Here is a 16,425-nt window from a genome sequence, read left to right as displayed (position 1 = left end):
TCATCGTAGACTTCGAAACCCGAGGGATCCATTTAAATTCAGACCTGGAATTTCCTGAGGGCGACTGAAGCAATTACAGCCCGTTATATATCTGCATCTCGCCGACTGACCCCCAGCGCCACACAGTCATTATTTCCATATCGTGTTGCTCTCACGCCCACTGAGAGAGAGAGAGCGAGGGAGGGAGAGTGAAAGAGAGCAGAGACTCATCCGGCGCATTGAGGGACGTCCAGCTCCTCATCTGCGCTTTGTCTGTACAGCATCAGCATCAGCACCAGCCGCTGCGTGAGAAACAAACAGAGTCGCATCCCCGCCGAGTGCAGCGCCGCGTGCGTGCGCTTCATTCAATCTGGAGCGTCAGATGGTGCAGGATGCGCCGCTTCTTTGTCCTCTTGTACACCCGGACTGAGCAAGTTAACAGTGAAAGGGACCAATAGTAGTTGAGAGACCCGTGAAGACACGTCTGTGCTGCACTGAAAGGCTGCTCCAGGACGTGCGCTCGGATTATTGTCCTCACATCACCGTTCCCGTGGATTTCCTGCTGGACAACTAAACGCGCGCGCCGCAGCTTTAAGAGAAACAAAAGCAAAGCTTTTGCTCTTTAAAATGTGTTAATTCAGTTTCTTTCTCGCGAGGGAGGAGCAACGAGAGCGTAAACAACACTGGGTGGCTTTGTTTTTCACACCCGGACCCGTGGAAGATCACATTGACATGTTTTTCAGCGCTGGATTTGGAGATAGCGTTATTTCTTCACTAACTTAAGGAAGTGTTGTCCGCGTCTCTTTGACTTTGCGTACACGTCAATTCTACTTTTTCCCAACAAGCTCATGCAGTTTTCTTCACATCTTTCTTCCTACTCGGTGGAGCGCTTGGGATGCTTTTATCGCAAGGGCGTATTTGATTCGCGTCTCTCGCCTCCGGAGTGAAGAAAGATCCGTTTAAACCCGTTGCCTGGGCATCGTTTTTGTGGAGTTACAGCGATCCACGTGGAAACACGGACTCGACGGAGAGCAAGATGGGCTGCTGCAGTGGCAGATGTACGCTGGCGTTTATATGTGGCATGCAATTGGTAAGTGATTATGCTTTAAGTGATTTATTCTTAACCTGCGATGAACTCGTGGACTCGAACCTGTAACCTTTCAGATTCCACTCAAATTATTCAGATGCTAACCTTGATCTCATAAAAACAGTTGAATTTGTGATTAAACTCAATGGAGTAATGTTGTGTTGAATTTCATTAGGAGGTTGATATGTTTTAAATTATGTTTTAATCTAAATTGACTTGTTAGTTAACATGTTTTTATGCAGTTGTCACTTGCACAGTGATATAAAAAAAACTGGCATGTCTCCCAGAAGTGAACCTGAAAACTCAGATGTCCATCTGACAAGTGATCAGTGATAGTGCATTAAGATGTATGTTGCTGTGAGTAATCTTTGTGGGAATAATGCAGGGCTATATGTGGAAACCCTGCCTTGTTATATTACACCAGAGGGATGATGGTGTTCATGAAGGCAGGGCTTGTGTCATTAGCCTGGGGCCACTATCATTTATGCTCATCTCGCCACTACACCACGGATCCTGACAGCCAATTAGGAGTTTTAAGTTAAAGAAGCTAAGCCAAGTCTCATTGACCTACTAAAGCAGAAAACGATGACTTATTGCTTCCGCTGGAACACGAGAGGTGGTTTTATCGTTTTAATTTGTCTTTTAAAGTTTTCTAATCTAGTCCCATTTAAAAAAAGAAGATGATTTCAGTCTGGTGTTTGTGCAGCAACGTTGCACTCTGTGAGAATTCACAGGACTGAGTAATTTTACTCCTCTCAGACTAACTATGTGACACCTTTCTGAATCACTCTTTTAGTTACAGTAATGGATAGCGGCCAGCGACAGTCTCACCATGCCAACCAGCTGGCATAGTGAATCAGGCACGCGTGTGTGTGTGTGCATGTGTGATAGATCACATGAAGACTGGTTAGCGTGAGTACACTAATCTAAATGGACGTTTGTAGGTTAATGTATCGCACAGGTCATTAGCCTGAAAAATCAGACGTAGTGGATGAAATCACCACCTGCTGTTTATTAATCAGACTTTACTCAGTGTTCATAACTAGATAGGATAATGTTATGAGTGAGGTTTTTGAGGGGGCTGATGTCATAGGCTACCGAGCATACTTAGTAGCCATCGTCTTGTTTGGATGTTGTTGAATTAGGATGGGTTTTTGGAGGGAGTTCACAGATGTGTTGTGGACTGATCGGAACTCTCTTCTGGCCTCTCTTTTCATCTCTGTTTCGCTGACCTTTCCCAATCCTCTTTTCCACATGTTTGCTGCTATTCTGAGAGAGACTTCTTTCTGACCACTACTGAGATGCCCACAGCTGGATGCTCTTAAGATTTGGAAACTATAATAGTGCTGCAATACTAGATTCTGGAGAAAAAAATAAAACCGGCATTGTGATATTTTGTCTTTCTGCAGTATATTGCGATATGAAAGGAATGTTGTATCTTAAAACAGCTCTGTTCTGAAATAACTCATTATTTTATAATTGATTTTGTGAGGTATGAGTGCATTTACAAGCATATAATAAAACAAAGATATAGATTAAATTAACAGTGGTTTATGTTTTCTGGGTAGTTTAACAGAATTCAGGTACATAAATTTGAAAGAAAAAAAACACATGGTCTTCAGTGTAGGGCCGGGCGATATTGCAAAAAATGATCAAGATATCATGTTTCATATCATTTAATATAGATAATTATTGAATATGTTTAACAAAACATTTAGTAACAAAATATCTGATCTCTTTAGGATAAAATAAACATGTTAAAGAGACTGTTAAACTTGATAAATAAAATGTTATATAGTGTGTGCAATGGTAAAGGTAGATCAACATCTGTAAGGTGTGAATAATAATGATACAGTGTACCTCAAACTCTGTAAACAACACAAATTATGATAATCAAATCTGAGCTTTCAAGAAAGAAACCAGCCATCATTATTTAAATACATACGGAACATTACAAATTATGAAGTTGAATGACTATATTATCCCCTATGCTATAAACTCTGGGCTGGGATGCACAAGAAAAGAAACCAAAAAGCCACTCTGGCGACATCTTTTCATAATTTTTTATTTACAATCTCCTCACTGCTGCTATACGGCATTCATTTTCACATTTTGTTATTCCGACCTGAAGTGACAAGCACGAGCGCGTGGTTTCCTTCATCATTTTCTATGGTGTCTCTCGTAATAGGCGACCATCAACCGTTTCCTCAGAGGATGACAATCAGACAAACCATTGCTGCAGCTCTGATGCAAGTTTATGGAAAAAAGTAAAAAGCACTTCAGTGTTTGGGTGCGCTGTGTTCATCTGAGGTAATTAGTCTACTGTTATTGCTGAAATGTGTATATTCCATACAAAATGTGAAGCAGATTGGTTAGTTCTACTTACATGAATCACGGTGCACTCGTGGCATTGGGAAAAGTTCAGACGTTTTTTAACTAGGTTTAGCTGGAAAATGTACGCAGTTCACGTGTGCTCTGCTTGCACACCATGTGCGCATCATACAAGTTGCGTGCCTCCATTGAAAATGACAAATCCTTAAAGCTTACACAGTACAAGTCTTTAAAAGAATGTACAAATGATAAACTTTTCCCCAATTGTTTAATCCACAAGTCACATTCATTCCAAACTGTTGTGCCTGGTCAGCCATCATCTCTACTTGACATTATTTACTATTGCGGATGTGTGCATTCTGATGACAATGCTGAAATTATATACTGTATTGTGCAGCCCTATTGAAAACACATTCTTGCTGTTTTTCTGTATTTCTTGTCTAATACTGAACCAGGCAGGCACTAAATGCACAGTACTTGCTCAATGCTGAGTAATGTTTTCTCTCTTCAGAAGAAAATGAATGGTGATTGTTTGAGGGAAAAGCCTTATAATGCATATAATGCATTTTTATGCTTTAAAATCGATGCTTATTTGGAAGTTTTTGGTTCAAAGTTTTTGGTGTGGCTAATATGTCTTCTTGCCAAACTACTTAGTGTACATTTTATTTGTTTTTCTTATATATGAACATTGCATAGTTGAGTATGTAATGTAGAATGCAGTACAGTATCTTTTGCATGTTCAAACTTATTTTAAATGTAGACCAGTGATAAATCACAGCCATATCACCCTGCAGCCCAAAAACGGTTACTCACTGAATCTAAGCAGGGCTGAGCCTGGTCAGTACCTGGATAGGAGACCACATAGGAAAACTTGGTTGCTGTTGGATATGGTGTTAGAGAGGCCAGCAGGGGTGCTCAGCCTGTGGGCTGTGTGAGTCCTAATGCCCCATTGTAGTGAAGGGGACACCATACTGTCAGTGGGCGCCATCTTTCGGATGAGACGTTAAACCAATGTCCTGACTCTCTGAAGTCATTAGAAATCCCATGGCACTTCTTGTAAAGAGTAGGGGTGTAACCCTGGTGTCCTGGCCAAATTCCCTTCATCGGCTCTTAACCATTATGCCCTCCCTATCATCCCCATACACCGAATTGGTTCTATCACGGTCTCTCCATTCCCTCTATAGCTGGTGTGTGGTGAGCGCACTGACGCCGTTGTCCTGTGGCTGCCGTCACGTCATCCAGGTGGATGCTGCACACTGGTGGTGATGTGGAGGGCGGCCCCCAAAGCGCTTTGGGTGTATGGCCATATACAATAAACATTCTATATAAATACACATTACATTACATAACATATAAGCATGCTTAATAGATAAGATGAAAACAGCTTCTGGGCCCCTTAAAAAGGAGGAGAATTTTGTTTGAATTTTGGATTTTATTTTCCACCTGTTTTTACATGTAAACCTCCATTTAACAGTTACTTTTTTTAAAGATTTACATGGAAATGATGTGTTGAGGGGCTGAAACACAAACAAGAAACTTGATAACGATTCCACTTTAGTCTCTGAGTAAACTAAAATGGACATTGTTTCATGGAAATGGTGTCTATGCACGTGGAATGAATGAAAATCTAAATTTACTCTTCTCATCTTTGTATGTATATAGTAGTGCTTGTTATAAACCAAGTGTCTGTGCACTTTATTAAAAACCATAATTCCCCCCCCCCCCCCCCCCCCCAAAAAAAAAAAAACAACCTTTGTTCATTTCTGGTCACATGGAATGCCTTCCAAGGAGCTATAAGGGCATGTCTCGTTTTTGCTTTGCCTTCATTAATTCGTCAATCTTCCATCATTTTGTTAGCAACACCCTTCTTCCAACAATCCAATCGGCTGCCAATGGATGAAATCATGCACCACCACTTCTCATTTCAGGGCTGTTTCAAGTGGATGTACGTCATAATAGAGAAAACAAGGACAACCTTATCTTCTGTTTTGATGATGACTTTTGTCGATTACCTTTTCATGAAGACTTTATATTTGACCTTACGTTGTGTGAATCATACTGACATACTGCCTCCGAAACTTTTGTCTGTCATAAAAAAATTCAAGCCAGGTTTGATTTTTTTTCTGCTTTTCACATTCGAAAAAGCACTTTGAGTGGTGTTTTGTTGGTTCAGAGCCACCGAGCTACAGATAACTTTATGATGAACACAGTGTATAAAATAAAGACAGTATGTGGCGGACAGTTGAGAATGCCTACATATGCTGGATTCAGTGACTGACGCACCTCTGCGCTGCTGCTGTTTGGTGTGTGTGTGTGTGTGTCCCTACATTTGACGTACTTATCATAGACAATATGGGTGCTTTCACACCAAGACTTTTATTTTGGAACCTGGCAATTTTTTCTCCAGTTAGTGTGATTCATTTGGTATACTGTATATGAATCCAGCAATCGCACTCAGATCCACGCCAAAACAGTCGGTCCGAGATTGAGATGGTCTCGGATCATTTGAAATGAACTCTGGAGTGGCTCGATTGTAGTGAGAAAGCAAAACGATCCAACAAACTAACGAACAAGGTTATATCACAGTTTATTATGGATATGTAATAGGGATACATGGCTATATGAAGAGAGAATTACGAGTAGGTCGGGATGTTATCCGTCTGATAAATGTGCGTTTCATGTCAAATACGAAAGTGAAAGCATGCTGAGTTGTTAACGAGAGCTGTTTGTCTGTTAGGAACATAGCCAACTGCTATGTATGAGAAAGTCTTAACTCTTTGATTTATATTTGGTGATGATATCTGTCATCATTTAAAATGAAAGTGCACCTTTTTGATTATGTCTTATTGCTCATCGTAATAAATTAAAATAACTATGCATGACAGCTGAGTGGGGCTCTGACCAATGTGACGAGAGTTTACTCGTACGTGACTTGTTTTAGCTGTTTTGGTCAGTTTAGAAACTTTGCCATGTGAAAGCGAACAGCACCAAGAACAAAGTGCAACATTGTAACAATTTTAATCCCTGTTTCAGAACAAAACAATCGATCTACAGGTGTGAAAGCACCCTATAGTAGAAAGCTTTCGGTTCGACACGTCAACACGGCCGCCATGTATTATAATGTCTATAGTAGCTTACTGCCTCTGATCAGGATTTGTTTACGTAGGTGAATGGGTGAAGTATCAGAAGCAATGTATCAAAATTCCATTGATTTCCTGAAATAAACTTTGTATTTCGGGATAATCCAGCGCAGCTCTTTGATAATGAGCTGAACTCCTCTTCCTCTCTATGCTGGATGAGCACAATATGTAGCCTATTCCTGTTTCTTTTTCGACTTTGGAGAAGAGAGAAGAACAAAGGATCACAGCTTTAACTGACTCCGAAATGTTTTGCGTTTTTTCGTAATGGATGAATTAATACACATCGAATTCAGTGTGCAAGCTTTGTTTACGTGACAAAATTTTCGCATATAAATACGAAAAAAACGCAAACGGAAATTTCAGACTTCAGTGTGCAAAGACCTTAACTTGGAAATCATAAGGTTTTTCTTTGTTAATTTTGGCTTACCAATGTAGGACATCCATTTCACATTGACATGAAGTACAGTAAATGAGATGTTTGTTTCTTTTGTAAGAGTGGTTGGTAGAAAAACGAATCAAATGGAGCTAATGCACCCGGCTCTGCTAAATTACCAAGCAGACCATTCTTTTTATTGCCTAAGGCTATAATACAGATAAAATGTCTATAGTTAAAGCACTTATGAGAGTTTTCTCTCTGGTGGTTTTTGTGTCTGGCGAGTGTAAATGCCTGTGGTCCAACAGTCCCAACATTCTGACACTGAGGAAAAGAAAAGAATATCTTACACTCAAGGGATGTGTTCATAGTGATTGCTCAGAGATGCATTCATAGGAAGGACATCTGGTAAGATAGTTTGACTATTATGGATGATGAAAAAACTGATAGCAGTCGTCAAAGTGGCCCTCTTAGCTTCAGCCTCCCTATGGACCATATTGTATGCCGAGATGAATACAGCTGGTGAAATCCGCCCGTTCCAACTGGTTGCCCGCCGTGAGACTTCAGGGAATCAGGCGTGCAGTTTGTTGTTGTTGTTGTTGTTTACATGTTTGCCGATTGCTGCTGTTTCATAAACTGAATTAAGAGTTTTGTTTTAGACTTTCTGCATCTGCTGTTATGCCCTTGAGCCATGATCTGACCATGCGGATTACTCAAATTTTGCCCTAATGTGCTTGTTACTGTCTTTCTGAGCTTTTGAAGAAAGGCAAGCATCATTATTCGATTGTTTTACCACATTGTCGTATGCCGGTCTGTTGTTGTGGCTGCATCGATTTCAGATTTGTCTGCCCCTGAACACCCTTTTCAAAAACAGTTGGTCATTTAATAAGTGGGCAGATCTTGGCTGGAGTAGACTACAGTTTGCAGTAGATTTTGGGACGGTAGTTAAAAATGTGACTTGGAGTCTGTCTGGATTATCACAGACTGTGTTTGCATCATCTGTTTCTTTGTTACTTTAAAGGTCCTGTGACTAGGCATGGGATGATAACCGTTTTCAAGGTATACCGTGGTTTGGAAAAGTCAAGGTTTTAAAACCGCCCAAATTTTCTGCAATACCGTTCCTAAGATATATGTACGTTTTTTTAACGTTTTGTTTTAGGTTTTTCAGGACAAGAGTATCTCAGCAGAGAAGATATCCAAAGATACTGTTTTAAATTGTAAAGAAATCTGTGTGTTTGAAACTAATGAAGACAGCAGAAGTCAATGATGGATTTTAATTATTTAGCCTGACATAGCCTGCTCCAAAATATTTTAAATGTTTCCCAAATTAAAACATATTGTGTTCAAAGGGTGAAAAAGTTCTTGTTTTTTACTCAGACATTTAAAAAGAATATATTTAAAAGCAGTAACCACAATACCATAATACAGTGAAACCGTGATATTTTTATCCAAGGTTATCTTATCGTCAGAATCTCATACCAGCCCATGCCTACCTGTAACATGCCTTGAAATGTGCGTTTTTGTTTAATGTATGACATAATTCAACTGAAACATAAAGACAGGAAAGGACATAGAGTAGATCTTCCCCTTTTTAAAAGATACAGCCAATATCGTTTTGTTTTTATCACAGCTTTGCCAGTGAGAGTGGTTGAGCTCATATGAATCAAATGAAAAGCAAAGTAAAAGCATCTTGCAGAATGTGGTACCTACTAGAGAGCGAGCGTTTGATTGGTCAGAATGTTTGATGAGAATCGAAAGTATGAGGAGACACCAAAAAAAAAATTGATCTATTAAGGTGGAAGTGACAAACTAGAAGCTTCTAAATGTGAATTTTATCACACACACATTTTGGAGCACACAAGCTTGCAGATATCTTTAGGAAAATCATGCTAATATTATCGTCTAAAAAACTTCGTTTTCACAGGGACTTTAAATGTGTGGTCACACACATTTAAAGGGACATGTGTTTAGCAGTTATTAAAACAAACTCGATTACTCTATTAGTATAGGTCTGTTGAATGAGTGTGAATATTCACACCTTGGTGCTCACCAAATAAGTGAACAGAAGCTGAATATTTGGGTCTCGCTTCCAAATGACTGAAATATGAGCATAGACCAAATATGTTTAAACAAACCAAAAACAAGGTATGAGGCATGAAGATTCAAAACTACAATTCACTTGATTTGACGGTGCATAAAAAGTTGTGTATCCAAAACGTAAAAAAACACAGCACGGTGATTTGAGAAAAACAATGAACTAGGGCTCTATTTTGCTGATCTATCTTAAATCACATCAAAATAGCCCATTTAATATTTTTTTTTACTCCAAACTCACTTTATAATTTAGCTGATGTGTTTGAAGCAACGCATTGTGTGAAATAATTCCTAGTTGAGGGTTTATTAGTCACGCTAAATCAGTAAAAGCAGTTAAGTCTTCTGTTTATTCAACAACCACTATGGTGATTTGCTGGGTTTCTTCATTAGTATTTTATAAGAGCACCCTCTGGCTTTTGGAGGAGATTTACTTCCGATCAAACACTTGTGCTTTTCTAAAAAGATATGCATGACAATTGCAATGTTTGATTAATTATGATGGCAATTTCATTTCGATTGATTGCGCGTTTTGCCAGTAAAGTCAGTTCTGTCATCAGCAGTAAATCTTCAAAGACGTAGTTTACTGACAAGCAACACAAAATTTTTCGTAATCACAGATGATATATTAAGGTAATTATGTCATCGTTCAGCGATAATGACAGCTGCTTGCATAGCTTCTCATTGAACTAGGGCTCTATTGTACTGCTCCATCTTAAATCACGTCAAAAGAGTCCATTTCGTAATTTCTTTTACTTCAAACTCACTTCATAATTTAGCTGATGTATTTGAAGCAACTCATTGTGTAAAATGATTCCTAGTTGAGGGTTTATTAGTCACGATAAATCAGTTAAAGCAGTTAAATCTTCTGTATATTCAACAACTGCTATGGGGATTTGCTGAGTTTCTTCATCAGTAGTTTAAGTTTTACGTGTAAGAGTGCCCTCTGGCTTTTGGAGGAGATTTACTTCTGATCAAACATCTGTGCTTTCCTAAAAAGGTGTGCATGACAAGCGCAGCGTTTGATTAATCATGATTGCGATTTCATTTTGATTGATTGTGTTTTTATAATTTGCAGTACTGTATACTTGCATGTCTGTGTCAAACCTAGAATTTCTGGTGCTACTTAAACCCTTTTAAATATTTGATCAGCTCTCTTTTATTGATCAGCTGGTAAAAAAAAATACGTATGCATACATACAGTGAGCATGTTTAATCTTTTAAATCAGTTAGATCAGGTGCAAAATTCAGTATTTTTCAAGTTGTGAACTTATCCTTGTACCTTTTTGGCTTTATATTTTAGGTTAGGTGTATATTCAAACAAAGACCTAATGATTCAGTTGAGTTAATTACATGATATGCCGAATAATCAAACTAATCACAGTTAATCCGCAGTTAATTATGTATAGCAGTTTTTTCAGGGAAAATCCCATAAATTGAGGATAGTACTGTGGCAGATGAATGGACAGAAAGAACAATGCAGGAGGTAGCTTTAGGAGTCAATAATTTGTTAGTTTTATTTCATTATTTGTTTTGTGGTGTCAGGTCAAAGTACATGCTTTGTGTCACCTATCCAAGTTTTAGGAACAACAAATAATAACTTGACTTCTAGTTGATCAATTGCTATCAGAAGTGGCTTATATGAAGGCAAAGGCCTCTAGATTACGCTTATTTTGCCAAAATGAAATATGATCATGCCTTGATTTTTAATTATTTAATTAGGCCAGTAAGGTGTGACTTTGCTTAGACAAAAGTCTTGTCACTTAACAGAAATAATGTATTATAGAATTTAAAGTCATGGAAAAATGCATTGCATCTCTGCAATGAGTCAAATAACTTACCAATAACGTCACCTGGAATGGCAAAGAAAGCGTTCTTGCAGGACTCCCAGAGTTCATCAAGATTCTTTGGATTCATCTTCATTGCCTCCTCCTTCATCTCACCCCAGACATGCTCAATAATGTTCATACCTGGTGACTGGGCTGGCCAATTCTGGAGCACCTTGACCTTCTTTGCTTTCAGGAACTTTGATGTAGAGGCTGAAGTATGAGAAGTATGAAGTATGTGGTTTGTAATATAATGGGCAGCGCAAATGTCTCACCTCAGGCTGTTGATGTTGCAATCTACTCGCATGTCCAATATACCGCTGAACGAGATGCTCTATATGCATTCAATTTAACTTTTATGCTCATCATTTAAGAAATTAAATTAGCTTAGGCTCATGTTGTTCATCTGTCTCCCTTTTTTGTTTATGCTTTTTGTGTGCACCTTGTACTATCTTGGGAAACAGATTATTCTCACACACAAATGTATGTTTACCTAAATAAACCCACAGTTGATTAACTCAAATGTTACCCAAGTAGTAAAAATAGAATGGTTAAATTGAACAAACAATAAAAAAGGAAAGGAAATAACTCCCTGTCAGATTGTGTGTGTCCTCGTTTGCAAATAACAGATTGCCCAGAGACTGTCAGACACCTGTTGTTCCTGAGGTCATGAACTGGGTTTATTTCTAAACTCTCTTGAAATATTCTCCACCTGGTGCTACGTATTTCTATAATTGCTTTGTTTTCAAACTGGTATAAATGTCTGCTGTCATTTTTGTCCTCTTGGAACAACACAAAGACAAAGGTTTAATTGTTGTTTTCCTTCAACGTAATCAGCTGTATGCAGGAGAAAGGCTTGAATTTAATTACTCTCCTGAATGCAGGTGATTTGCCAAATGCAGATTTACATTTTTTTTAGGTCAAGTATTATATTTGATTGAGTTCATCTATTAATGTGTGTAAAAAAGCGATTACTACTTTATTAATTAGAAGTAACCAGATTTTAGAAGGATGAAAAAGCCTTTCATTTGCCAGACAAAACAATCACGTTGGCACAATATTGTTCTAAATTGCGGTGCAATGCCTTTGCGATGTGACCTTGCATTTTCCCAAAACTGACAGATGGTTTAGGAAGCTGTTTTGCATAACGAATCCAAATATTTACATTCTGTCTCATCGAAGCATCCAAGCCAGAACTCCACAGTGTATAAATGAATGTTTTTGTACACCATGAATTTAAACTCAGTAATTAAAATGTCAGTTCTCTCCCAAAAATGAAAATCTGCTGTTAATTTACTCACCATCAGGCCATCCAAGATGTATGTTTTTTTTTCGTCAGTAGAACATTTGAGTAGAACAATATTTTGGCTGAAATTGTGGTTTTGGGACATATGCAGGCAACACTAAATTATTACTAACAGGTCCTGGCAATACGTTGATATATTATGAAGTGATTGGTCTTCATCTACAACATTATTACTTTCAATCCAGAGCTTACCCTTGGGAAATGTTTTTACGGCAGTCAAGCTATTCGTTGCATAATGAAGTATGCATGCTTAGGACTGTCTGCCGATGCTATGGATCGAAGGCAGTGTTGTAAATAATGGTCTCTTTCTTGCACAGACTAATTGTTTCATTTCATAACACAGTCAGGAGCACTAAGTATACACTTGGTTTTGCCTGTATATGTTATGTATGTGATCACAAAACCAGTCTAAAGTTGCACGGGTATATTTGTAGAAATAACCAATACATTTTATTGGTCAAACATATTTATTTTTCTTTTATATCAACAATTATTAAGAGGTAAATATGAAGACGTTTAGTAAACTTTCCATTGTAAATATATCAAAAATAATTTTTTTGATTAGTAACATACAGAGGGAAAAATAAGTATTGAACACGTGTTGTTTTTTCCTGGGAATAATATTTCTAAAGGAGCTTTTGACATGGAATTCAACCAGATTTTGGTAAAAACCCAAACAATACAAACATAAAAATATAACAAAAAAAAAAATCTGAAAAATGAGTTATGTGGACAATGAAACGACACAAGGACTACTACAACTACATCTACTTCAACATATTTAATACTTTATATAAAAGGCTTTTTGGTGATGGCAGCTTAAAGACACCTCCTAGTTTCAGTAAAAAAAAAATTAAATATATATACATATATATATATATATATATATATATATATATATATATATATATATATGTATATATATATATATATATATATATATATATATATATATATATATATATATGTATATATGTATATATATGTATATATATGTATATATATGTATATATATATATATATATATATATATATATATATATGTATATATATGTATATATATGTATATATATATATATATATATATATATATATATATATATATGTATATATATATATATATATATATATATATATATATATATATATATAAATATATATATATATATATATATATATATATATATATATAAATATACATGTATATATAGATACACACTGCTGAGGACAAAAAAAGGAACTTCAATTTTGGATGGGTGAATAAATTAGCAGAAAAAACATTTCTGTATACTTTTTTTAAAGATGCACTTACAGATAGTAAGTTACACCTCATCACCGTTAAACAAGAGGCAATGAAATCTGTTTTGCACTTAGTCTCTATTACTGCCATGCAATCGATTTGGGTATTTCTGACAGCATGTAACCTTGTTTGTATATTAAAATTCAGTACATCCCGATCAAGAAATTTCACATTCGCTGACAGACAAAAGACGCATTGCCAGAAACCTTTTTCATCATGCTTGGTGTGAATCCATTGATTTGTCATATAAATGTGGGACTGTTGAATCAGATCATTTTGTTTGCTAATAATATTGTAACGAATGTGACTAGAGAATCTCCGATTGACAAGCAGAATAAAGACGGCGTAGCATCGTGAACAAATGAAGCTCTCTGGCTTTGTGACGGCGACTGAAGAGCTGCCTCTCAGGGAAAGAAGTCCTTGATATTTGGCAAGTGAATTGAATTGGCTTCTCCGCACCACAATCCAAATCTAAAAAGGCAGAAAGATTTAATGGCTTCTCAAATGTTATAAATCAGTCCCAGCTTAGCAAAACCAATAAACACGAGTGCTGCAAAGGTGTGGTGGGAATAAGCCTTCGCTGCAGGACATTTTTTTTTCAGCCATCTCTCCCTTCGTTCGGCATTAAATTAACCTTTCTTTTCCCGCCCCGGATGCTTTTTTTTATAGTCGTGAGATTTGAGAACACAAAAGGTTACGGTGATGATACCTGTGCTGTGCCGAACGCATTTTGCCAGCTTCCCATTTGATTGAGGAGAGCCATAAACATTAGCGGGAATGTCTCCTAGCAACAATAGGTATGAATGCTGGATTTTTGCCCAGAACTGAACACCGAGGATCTGGACTGCTCGTACTACTGGAGCTGCTCTTTTGACCCGCCAAAGCCCAGAACTGCATAAGAAATGCATTTCTGTGTAGCATGATGCCTGCTTTTGTTGTTTAAAGCTATTTGATTCGAATTTGCATTTTATGTTCTTGGCAGAGGCTTTCTAACCAAGGCGTTCCCATAATAAAGTGCACAAATCACATTAATGGTTGTTTCGGGACCGGTTGCAGGGAATACAAATAGATTTCGGAAAAGAAATCTTTGGCATTAGATCAGAAAGACCTCGTATGGAAGTTAGCATAGAGTTTTGTTTTGTGATTTCTTTCTTACGTTTGTTTGTTTCATACATTTTATTTAGTTGTAATTATAACCATGGGGCAGCACGGTGGCTCAGTGGTTAGCATTGTCGCCTTACAGCAAGAAGGTCGCTGGTTCGCGTCCCGACTGTGTGGAGTTTGCTTGTTCTCCCCGCGTTTCCTCCGAGTGCTCTAGTTTCCCCCACAGTATAATGACATACTCTACAGGTGAATTGAGTAAACTAAATTGGCCTTAGTGTATGAGTGTGTGTGATAATGAGTGTCTGTGGGTGTTTCCCAATACTAGGTTGCAGCTGGAAGGGCATCCGCTGCGTAAATCATATGCTGGAATAATTGGGGGTTCATTCTACTGTGGCGATCTTTGAAATAGAAACTAATCCAAAGGAAAATCAATGAGGGATAACCATAGAATCTAAAAAATGCTGGGTTGTATCAACTTAATGTTGGGTCAAATATGGACAACCGACAACATAGGGTTAATTTTTTTGTTTAAATTAAATTCAAATTAAAATTTTTAACCCAACTGTTTGGTAATTTGACTATATATGACCCTGCATTGAAGGGCAGTGTGGTGGCTCAGTGGGTAGCGATGTGGCCTCACAGCAAGAAAGTTGCTGGTTCGAGCCTATTCTATATATATTCCGTATAGGGTTGTGCGATGTCGACCAATTTGGCATTGTACGATGTCTAATGTGAAACATCGTGATGGACGATGGCATCGTAGTCGTAGGCGGCTTATGAATGAATAATTAATTCATAATGAATTAATTATTTGTAGCCTACCATTTCAACTACCTGACCTGCAAGGTCTTTGTTTTACCCATAACCAAATCATAAATAAATAAATTTAGGTTGCACACAAATGACCACCTGACAAACATTTTTTCCGCTGGACTCTGATATGAATAGGCAGAGTGATCTGTGTCATTATAATGGCATCAACAAACTTAGTTGGTAAAAAAGGTGCACAACCAACAATAACCAACCAATAGTATCTGATATTTTTGCTAAAATTACTAAGTACAAGTGTGAAAGTGAAAGATTAAAGCAATGTACTGATGCTGGGACACGTTACCTGATCAAAACACTTCAAAACACTGAAGAGTCGTTAGAGACAAGATTAATTAAATATCACATTTAAAAACTATAGTAAGACGAGATCCAGCGGTACATCCTTGATAAACTGTTAGACGTGCACTGCTCTCTGGGCTTTTGTTCTCATCAGTGTAAACATTTAACAAACAGCTCAAAATGTTTTATTCAAATCATATAAGGATTTTCATTATGCAAATGTCTTATTCATATAGTGTATTGCTTTTGTGCGGTTGTTTTAGGACTATTGGACTACTACTAACACTTAGAAAAATGACTTTTGGTGCTTGTTCAGACTACCTATTTTAAAATGAGTTGTAACAACACAATTTTTAAAAAGTACTTTGAGGCAACTTGATTGTTTTATGTTCAATCCACGTACATTTGTAAAAACGATTCAGTTAACCTAATTGATTTGTGTTGAGACAGCATAAAGGAATTATGTGGAACCAGCATATTTTTTTTTTAGTGTATGTAGCTATTTGTGAATCTAAAAGGTTTGATGATAATGATTAATGAAAATAATTGAATTCAAGAAAATGAGTGTATTAATGTTTCAATATATGCTGTAGGATGTAAACCACTCACAACAGACTGGGCCATCTGACCAATCAGAGTAGACCAGGTGCTCGGAAAAGAGAGGTTTAGAGAGAATTAATAGTTTTGGAATCTTTGATAAATTAATTGATATTAAATGTATGAGAAAATGAGTGTTTAATGACATTAAATCCATAGAACAGATCGAAATAATGCGGAA

General features: G+C 37.2%; 1 protein-coding gene across 2 annotated transcripts in view; it reads left to right on the top strand.

The window, feature by feature from the left end:
- Positions 1–218: 218 nt before the first annotated feature.
- nkain2 (sodium/potassium transporting ATPase interacting 2) overlaps positions 219–16,425 on the top strand; it is a 314,135-nt gene continuing 297,928 nt past the window's right edge. For both annotated transcript variants that reach the window (XM_056445621.1, XM_056445622.1), the window contains exon 1: positions 219–1,069. In XM_056445621.1, coding sequence (XP_056301596.1) covers positions 1,016–1,069 — 54 coding nt within the window. In that variant the 5' untranslated portion in view covers positions 219–1,015. The remainder of the gene's footprint in view (positions 1,070–16,425) is intronic.

The sequence above is a fragment of the Danio aesculapii genome, chromosome 20 (assembly GCF_903798145.1).
Source record: "Danio aesculapii chromosome 20, fDanAes4.1, whole genome shotgun sequence".
NCBI lineage: Eukaryota > Metazoa > Chordata > Actinopteri > Cypriniformes > Danionidae > Danio > Danio aesculapii.
This window is presented reverse-complemented; position numbering and strand designations above follow the sequence as displayed.